Raw genomic sequence first — 10,014 nt, 5'->3', positions numbered from 1 at the left:
CAAACACCCACACTAACCCACATAGACACCTAAATAAACACCCACACTAACCCATATAAACACCTACACAAACACCCACACTAACCCATATAAACACCTACATAAACACCCACACTAACCCGTATAAACACGTACATAAACACCCACACTAACCCGTATAAACACTTACATAAACACCCACACTAACCCGTATAAACACCTACATAAACACCCCCACTAGCCCGTATAAACACCTACACAAACACCCACACTAACCCGTATAAACACCTACACAAACACCCACACTAACCCGTATAAACACTTACACAAACACCCACACTAACCCGTATAAACACCTACATAAACACCCACACTAACCCATATAAACAACTACACAAACACCCACACTAACCTGTATAAACACCTACACAAACACCCACACTAACCCATATAAACACCTACATAAACACCCACACTAACCCGTATAAAAACCTACACAAACACCCACACTAACCCATATAAACACCTACACAAACACCCACACTAACCCGTATAAACACCTACACAAACACCCACACTAACACGTATAAACACGTACATAAACACCTACACTAACCCGTATGAACACGTACATAAACACCCACACTAACCCGTATGAACACCTACACAAACACCCACACTAACCCATATAAACAACTACATAAACACCCACACTAACCCGTATAAACAGCTACATAAACACCCACACAAACCTGTATAAACACACCACATAAACCTCCACACTAACCCATATAAACACCTACACAAACACCCACACTAACCCATATAAACAATTACATAAACACCCACACTAACCCATATAAACAACTACATAAACACCCACACTAACCCATATAAACACCTGTGCACATGTGCACCAGCCACAAAATGCCACGCTGCCTTAGATTAGACAGTGACCTCTGAAGATCCTCCATCTGGCTCTGATGCAGTGTGTTTCATTTTAAAGTGGACATCCATCTTCACTGCATGCATGGCTCTGAAAGTCAGAGTGGGGCTGTCTAGGTCCATGTGGCACCTGTTGCTTCTGAAAAAGTTCAGGCCCAGAATGCACTTCTTGGACTTCAGCTATCCAGGCTAAATCTTCTTGTCCCCAGCTATCGGCATCAGCCATCCCCTCCCCCTCATTGGTACAACTTCACTGGTTCATGAACTGCCACGCCTTCCAGTTGGAACCCAGCAGGGACCACTTCAGGCCGGCCCACTGTGTCCACCTGTGCAATGCATGGAACTCCTTTAATGTCAATGAAAATGTGCAGAAGTCTGAAATAGATGTTTGCCCCACCATGGCCACAGTTCGCTGCCTGGGCTGCTCTCTTTGGTTAGGCCGTCTTCATCCCCAGGACTTAATCAGATGTCCTGGTCACCTGCATATCCAGCAGTTCCAGCCTTGTGCCACTGGCTGTATGGCTGCAGCTGTGGTCAGGCCTCAGATTAGTTCTTTCATCGCCTCTTTCCACGTTGGCAGCAGAAACACACCTGCAGGACTGCCCACTACATGCTGTTTATGGGTGCCACCATCTTTATTTACATGTGCACCTGGATTTTCCACTGACACTGCAGGCACAGGTCTCGCCAAGCTTGGCTCATCTTTCACCCCACTGCCCTCTCATGGCTCTCCTGGGCCGTACGACTCACCCCCATGGCTGTGGTGCTCTTAAACCACAGTCTTCCTCTCTCATGCATAAACACAGGGCTCTGTTTCTCTTCAGAACTCTTTAGATTACATTGACTGCCAGTGGCCCAATTGTCTGAATCTGACATCAACTGTAACGTTTACCACTGTTACACCACATGGTGCTCATATAAAAGTCACTGTGCTTTATTAAAGGCTGCAGTCGTCCACAGCCACCGTATAACTGGCCTTCATTATTTCTGCACTGAAGTCGTATAGACAGAAACTGAATAGACAGTTTGTGTATTTACAGCTAAATGATGATCGGTTAATTAATGAACTAATTACCTAGAGCTCTGAGAACTGATGATGAGACTTATATAGACTTATATAGATATAACGTCATTTATTTCCACAGTCAGTAAAGAGTCAGTAAAGAGCCAGTAAACTGAATGGTGTGCAGATGATTATAATACATCATGCAGAAATAAACCAATTCTGGAAAATGTTTGATTCAGAATAATTACTGCTAGTTAATTAGCAGTTACTAGCTTGATACTAGTAAGACTTAATAAGTGACTTATTACAATCTCATTATCATGTCCTTCAACATAAGCAGCTGTTAGTCAATATTTCAATAATCTCTATTATCTTTGCAGCAATTAAACTAAAGCCTGAGCTCGCTCTGACTTCCTCCTGTGCAATTGTGTTTTTTTTAGAACCTGCCGTGGACAGGTTCTAGCTCTGTAAAGCCGGAGAGCAGCTGAGATAGAGGAGTATTAGTGAGCTTTATGGTGGGCCATTACCTGTGGGACCCCCACAACAAAGAGAAGCAGAATCAATACAGCCGTGTGGAGAATGTTAGCTCAGTTTGAGATACATGCGCTACTATAGAAAAAGCTTGTAGGAAATGGCAGTTATCTGGACAATAGACATGCTTTGTTCAAAAAACTGCTAACAATACAATAAATACAAATAATAAATACAACAAATAGACAAATAATCCATTATGAGTTGCTGTTGGTTTCCTGTCCTCTCCTGAAAAAAGTCCAGGATTCACAGTTACCATCCAAGACCTCGATGATCTAATCAGTCCCTTGTTATATTAAATCCATGAGATATGATTGACATATTCTATGACTGACTGCTGTATTTCTGTTTATTCTAAATTTATTTAGTGTCTTTAGTGGTAAAAAAAAAACTTCACTGTCAGATAAACAGCACTGAAAGCTTTGATCTCTGAGAGAGGAGAACATCAAGCTGCTTCAGATCTGAAAACATCCACAGGGGTTTCTGTCCATCCTTCCACTGTGAGAAGACCACTCAGCACCGTGGGTCTGAAAGGACATGTAGCTGATCAAGAAGAACCTCACTGAGAAAAGGAGACGGACACATCAAACAAAGAAGCTGGACGATGGACTGTTTAATCTCAGAGCTGCAGCAGAAAACCTCTGGTCACCTTTCATTTCAGGGGTCATTTCCAGAGACGTCAGGACGCAAATTCAGAATCCCTGTGATTATCAGAAATATTGGCACAACTGCTGGTAAAGAGCGGCGCATCCCAGCAAAGCGAGAGAAATGAATAAAAACCCATTAATGACTTCAGCCGTATCTCAGGAGCGGGAGCAGACGGCCCCCCGCGTTGCCATGGCAACCCGAAGTCAGGTCTGTTGGGGGTGTTTTTGGAGGCTCGGTGATGGAACGAAGCTCAGACTGCCATTATTATTATTATTATTATTAATAATAATAATAATAATATAATTACTGTAAGTGTCGTTATTATTATGGCTATTTAGAAATCCAGGGAGACAGAATTTGCTCTTATGATGATCAGCAGCTTTTTTTCAATGTAGCTTCAGATCTGACCAACGAGAAAAGAGATTGCGATTCTGAAGGACGAGGAGAGAGAGAGAGAGGAGGAGGAGGAGGAGGAGGAGGAGGAGGAGGAGAGATTTGCGGTGTCTGCTGGAGCTGCTGAAAGGGGGGAGCAGAGCTGATCGTTGGAGGAAAAAAGGAAGAAAAGGGTTGCAGTCCCGTCACGTTCCAGCGCGAGAGCGGAGCGACCATGGCCAACAGCACCGGCACCTAACACTGCGCTGAATAGAGTGAGTAATGCTTCAGCGTCTCCGCAATGTCCTGGTCCAGCATCTCAAACCCATCATCTCCAATACCACCCCTTCTGTAGCCCTGTGGGATGGTACTGGAGATAGAGGGGTTTTGCGGTGTTAATGCTGTTGTTGGTTTCGCTGGTGTTTTAGCCCTGAGATCATTGCTGCAAACCAGAATAGAGCTCCTTTTGTAAGGTGCGACTGGTTCACATTAAACTCCGATCTCCGGCTCGCTGTAAGCGCAGTGTTTTTTCTTGCTGAATGGTTGCCTTATGTCTGTATCTGCAAATCACTAAATGATCCAAACTCGTCAGCTGGAAGGCAACAGACCGCTAAAGAGCTGTGGTTGCGTATCAGGCTGAATTTTGATACGGTGGGAAAACTGACAAAGCTGTGAATTGCTGAATTGTGTTTATGTGCACCGGGAATCAAATTAGGCTCTGTAGTAGCTGATTTAAAAGCTTAGCTTGCATTTTAGTGAATATTTCAACAAATATTTACGCTGTCAAAATCAATACCCATTCACATCGCATCCCTGAGTGAGCTGCTGGTCACATTAGCTAATAAGTGCTTCAGGGAGGAGAGGAAGAAATATGCTTGAGTCACTGACACCCAGTAAAGCCCCACAGAGCTTCCGATGAATACTGATAGATCAGTAACACACTGCGTATCCCACCCTCGGCAGCAGCAGCATAAGGGTAGGCATTTGTTTATTTATTCATCGATACTAAGGGCTGCTGGATACTGCACATGCACTTCAACGCAGCCAATCAATACCTCTACCCTTTGAAAAATTCATGAGCAGCAGTAAAGGATGGTCGTCTCCACTGTTGCACTTCAATATCAAATCAACGTTGCTATGATGATTACTGTTCATTTTTCTCTTTTATCTTCGCTAAAGCCTTTCGTGTTGTTTTTTCTTTCAATGCAGTGAAGGAGCTCTCGATGCCATGCACTCCACCGCTTTTGGAGAAAGGATGCTGTGGCTCACTCTGCTAAGCACTATTGCACTTGGGTGGACGACTCCGATTCCTCTGCTGGATGAATCTGAAGAAATAGACGAGCCTTGTTTTGAGCCCTGCTACTGTGAAGTGAAAGAGGGCCTGTTTCATGTGCACTGCGACAGCAAAGGATTTACCAATGTTAGCCAGGTGGCCCAGTCCTGGCTGAGGCCTTTTAAGCTCTACCTGCAGAAAAACTCTTTACGGAAGCTCTATTTCAACAGCTTTCTCCATTTGAACAATGCAATTGCAATTAATCTGGGGAATAACGCTCTGCAGGACATTCATGTCGGGGCATTCAATAGCCTGAGCTCCCTAAAGAGACTTTATCTGCATGAAAACAAGCTGGAAGTGTTTCGGAATGACACATTCCTTGGACTGGAGAGTCTGGAATATCTCCAAGCGGACTACAACGTCATCAAGAGAATAGACAGCGGAGCTTTCCGGAACCTCCACAAGCTCAGAGTACTGATCCTCAATGACAATTTAATACCTGTCCTGCCCCCTTTCCTCTTCCGATCGGTGTCTCTCACGCACCTGGACCTTCGAGGAAACCGCCTGAAGATGTTGGCATACAGGGGCACCCTGGAATACATCGGACGGAGCCTGATGGAGATCCAGCTTGAGGAGAATCCGTGGAACTGTGTCTGTGACATTGTACAGCTGCAAGCTTGGCTAGAGAGGATACCATACACCGCAGTGGTTGGAGAGATCACCTGTGAGTACCCCTTTCACCTTCATGGTAAGGACCTTAGAGAGATCAAGCGCAGTGAACTTTGCCCCACGCTAACTGAAGCAGAGGTGGAGGCAAACCTTGGGATCCCTCACCTACCATTCTACACAGGAAGGGTCAGGCCCACAAAGCCCTCTTCTATGTTCTCCCCCAACCAAAACACTGTTTCCTCTGTGGAACAAAGGGAGAGGCCCCCAAAGCCAACAAAAAGGCCAAGGCCATCGAAGACTCCACCTACACCACGCAGTGCATTTCCAAACCAGCCCCCTATTGCTGGATATCAGACCAGGCCACCCATACCAATTATCTGTCCCATTGGATGTACCTGCAATTTGCACATTAATGACCTGGGTTTGACAGTTAACTGTAAAGAAAATGGATTTCATAACATTTCTGAGTTAATGCCACGACCACTGAACGCTAAGAAGCTTTATCTGAGTGGGAATCTGATCCAGAGAATTCATAAGTCTGATTTTTGGAATTTTTCTAGTCTTGATTTGTTGCACTTGGGAAACAACCAAATATTTTATGTTCAGGAGGGAGCTTTTGCTAATCTACCCAATTTGAGGAGCTTGTATTTAAATGGGAATAACATTGAGAAGCTAACCCTGGATATGTTCCACGGCCTCCAGAATCTACGCTACTTGTATTTTGAATACAATGAAATAAGAGAAATCCAGCCAGCTGCTTTCAGCCTGATGCCCTCACTTCAGCTGGTGTTCCTGAATAACAATCTCCTGCGTACACTGCCCGTGGGAGCATTTGCAGGGACTTCACTTGCACGTCTCAACCTGCGCAATAACTACTTCCATCACCTGCCAGTAAGCGGGGTTCTGGAGCACCTGCATGCTGTGGTCCAGATCGACCTGAACCAGAATCCTTGGGATTGTTCCTGTGATATAATCCCACTGAAAGAGTGGCTGGACACTCTGAGCTCGGTGGTCATCGTAGGGGAGGTGGTGTGTAAAACTCCAGAGGCCATGAATGAGAAGGATTTACGCTCACTGACCACAGAGGTGATTTGCCCAGAGTTGCTGCAAACTTCCCCATCTCCAGAGGACTGGGTGAAAGAGCTTTCTACCTCATTCCCTGGAGTTGGGCCACACCCTCCAAAAGGTGCCATCCCTCTGTCCGTGCTCATCCTCAGCCTGCTTGTTCTTTTTGTGTCTGCATTCTTTGCGGCCGCTGCATTGTGTGCCTACGCTCTAAAGAAGCGTGAGAAGCTGCCCTTCAGGAAGCAGGGAGAGGTGGGTCTAGCAGGAATACAGATGGAGTGTGGGATTTTTACTGAGCCGCCACCCACACTGCCCGAAACTCCTCCTTCCAACCATGTGTATGACTGCATCACCGCACCTACCACGCACATTTGCAGCAATGCTGTTTACAAGACGAGCAGGCAGGAGAATCAGAAACGTCCACTCACAGACCCTGGGGAGGGTGGCTCAAATTACAGAACATTGCTGGAGAAAGAGCAGGAGTGGACCATGGCCGTCAGCAGCTCCCCCATTAACACCATAGTGCCCGTGGGGACGCCGTGTACGGACATCGCAGGATTGCACGAAAATGGAATACTCTGTCCAACGGTGATTGACAGCCAGGGTCCCACCCCCAAGGTGGGGTTTGTAGACAGCCTTTTTGGCACCCCCCGGTTCAATGATGTGCCTGAAAGGCATTTACACCCTCCCCCGGAGTATCCCCATGCAGAACAGGACGCCAGGCAAACGCAGACGCTCACAATCAACGCTGGGACAAGGACAGGCTGTCCTAATCAAATCCACAGCGATTACCCTGAGCTAAGGGCTAGACTGAAAACCAAGGTGGATTACCTTGACGTGCTGGAGAGGTCATATCAGTTCTAAAACATGACAGACATGAAATATATCTCCCAGAATTAGAAAAAATGGTAAGACTTTAAAGAAACTTGTGCAATGTAAGATGTTTTTTTTCCCCTCAAGTTGCTCTGGAGGAAAATCCTGTACTCAGATTTTTTGTATTAAGTGCCTTCAAAAGAGCAGCCAGCAATGTTGTAAATGGTTATTTTTGTATATTCACAATTTTATTTATCTAAAACATAGATTTAGAGTAGAAGAGAAAGGCTCAAGTGCCGTTGTCAGACGTTGCAAATGTTAACATACAAAAACAGAACAAGGGATGCCTTTAACTGCTGAGGGATTTGGGCTTGGCTTTTAATTTGTTTGCATACAAACGTCTGAAATCTTTTTTTTTCCTGAAATTCTAAAATGATCCTTCAGCAATAGAGATACTGCAGTTATTGAATAACTGTTAAGTGCTTTGTTGAATCTGTATTTTCACAACGAATAGGTTGTCTTTATTGGAGCTTATTGATCATCGTTATGGACCACGCTGAGGTCAAAACATGCAGACTGAGAAACTCGGGAGCTTTGGATCCCGAATGAGTGGGTATCTTTTTATGATCCATCTTCCAGTGACTAGGAGGGACTTGTGCATATATTTATTCTTAGATTTCAGTGTTGCAATTATTATTATTGTACATCATGTTCGATCAGTGTATAATGATTATGCCTCTGATTTAGCCTTCCTCGAGAAAAACAAACCCTGAATTCAATAAAGGGAGATAAAGGAATTCATGGTTTGATGTCATGCATGAGGCAGCAATGTGACTGAAATGGACATCGTGCACACGAAAGTAGGGCTTTCACACACTCACAGCCAGAGTGCCACATCCCTCAGTGCACAATAGCCAACACATCAAAAGAGCTTCAAACCCCTCATGGGTTTTAGGGACCAGTAGTTTACATAACTGTGAAATTTTTGCCACAGATGCCATGAAATTAACACGTTGAATTTGTGAAAGAGGCTGCTGGGGCTTCGTACACCGAGGGGCACAAGCAGCAGAGTCTCTGCTCCCTGGAGTGTCCATGGGAGGGCATCAGTTAGACACACCTATTCACCATGCTCTGCTCAGCTTAACCCACTTCCACAGTGTTGCATAAGAGAGGAAAATACTTTTTCAGTACCATGGAAAACCTCAAACTGAGCCACAAATGTAATTTAATCGCTTATTGAACACTGGAATCATATCTCACTGCACTTTGGACTGCCCCTGTTTGGAATTTGATGAGTGATTCTGCTTTTTTCCTCCTTGACTTCCTAAATGTAGCACTGCAACTACTCTTAGAAAACTGTGTTTTCAAGTGGCCAAAACTGCCTTTGGTTTGTTTGTGTGTTTGTTTTTGGAGTAAATGAAGTTTCTCAGAACTTTAGGACATTACTGAATATATAAATAAACAAAAGTGTATCACAGTTGGCTGGGAAACATAAGTATTTACATCATGTGATGGTAATTTCACAGTGAAATGGTTATGATTGCCTATGTATGCAGTGATTTGTTATACAGTGATTGGTTATTATAAAACAATTGTGTTTTGCTTGTTTATGCAGTGACTATTTATACAGTGACTTGCTATTATAAAGTGTTTGGTTTTTTTTTACTTGTCAATGCAGTGATTGGCTATTTACATAGTGACTGGTTGTTTATGTAGTGACTGGTTATTAATGCAGTGATTGGCTGTTTATGTAGTAATTACCTGATTGTTTAATTATGCAGTGATTGATCAGAGAGCAGTTATTTATGCAGTGATTGATTAGGGAGTAATTATTTATGCAGTGATTTGTTTATGCACTAATTGACTGTTCATGCAGTGACTGGTTATTTATGAAGTAATTACTTGCTTGGTTAATTATGCAGTGATTGATTAGGGAGTAATTATTTATGCAGTGATTGTTTATGCACTGATTGACTGTTCATGCAGTGATTGGTTGCTCTGGTCTGGAGGTTCTGGCTGTTCTTGCTATCATTCTATTTATTTTAGCTAATGTTGGACTTGGCCAAGCTTGTTCTTCTCCACCCGTCCATCATGTGGCTGGTTTGACATTTATCATAGCGTTTCAGCCTCCCACATCTGAACCTGCCTGTCGAAACCCAGTCGCCTCGCCTGTGTGATAATTCACCAAAGCCTTTGTCCAAAGTGTGGGGACAGATAATCCTCTCAATGCCACTCCACTGACCCTCATTATCTGCCTGCACTGTCCAGCTGATCCTGCATGCAGAGAATGTTCTGCACTGATCTCTCACCAAAACACAGTGCCATTTAACCCAGAAAGCCACAGTCCAGTAACCTGGACAGCAATGCAATTATAGCTGAATGATAACTGGAATAATATCTTCAATGAAAGCTGGAATAGTAGCTGGAATGACAGCTGGAATGATGTTTGGAATGAAATCTGAGACAACAGTGGAGATAACAGGCAGCATAGTGGCTGAAACAATAGCTGCTATGAAAGCTGCACTGACAGCTGGGATGATAGCTGGACTAAATGGTGATGACAACTGCTGAATAATGACTTGGATAGTAGCTGGAATAATAGGTGGAATAATAACAGGAAGGAATGATAGACAGCATGATAGCTGCAATGACAGAAGCACTGATAGCTAGAATGATTGTAAGAATGATATCTGGAATGATAGCTGAGCTTAAA

The 10,014-nt window shown here is 44.0% G+C and overlaps 1 protein-coding gene across 1 annotated transcript; it reads left to right on the top strand.

The window, feature by feature from the left end:
• Positions 1 to 3,471: 3,471 nt before the first annotated feature.
• slitrk3b (SLIT and NTRK-like family, member 3b) lies at positions 3,472 to 8,098 on the top strand. Its single transcript, XM_017688360.2, has 2 exons — positions 3,472 to 3,756; positions 4,691 to 8,098. Exon 2 carries the CDS (start codon positions 4,710 to 4,712, stop codon positions 7,350 to 7,352), a length of 2,643 nt encoding a protein of 880 aa, XP_017543849.1. The 5' UTR covers positions 3,472 to 3,756; positions 4,691 to 4,709; the 3' UTR covers positions 7,353 to 8,098.
• The last annotated feature ends 1,916 nt before the right edge of the window (positions 8,099 to 10,014 follow it).

Source organism: Pygocentrus nattereri, chromosome 2 (genome assembly GCF_015220715.1).
Source record: "Pygocentrus nattereri isolate fPygNat1 chromosome 2, fPygNat1.pri, whole genome shotgun sequence".
Taxonomy (NCBI): Eukaryota; Metazoa; Chordata; class Actinopteri; order Characiformes; family Serrasalmidae; genus Pygocentrus; species Pygocentrus nattereri.
Note: the sequence above shows the minus strand (reverse complement) of the source record. Positions and strands in the feature narration are given on the sequence as shown.

Coding starts and splice junctions, on each gene's coding strand:
- slitrk3b (XM_017688360.2), top strand. CDS start 4,710: ATGCACTCCACCGCTTTTGGAGAAAGGATGCTGTGGCTCACTCTGCTA.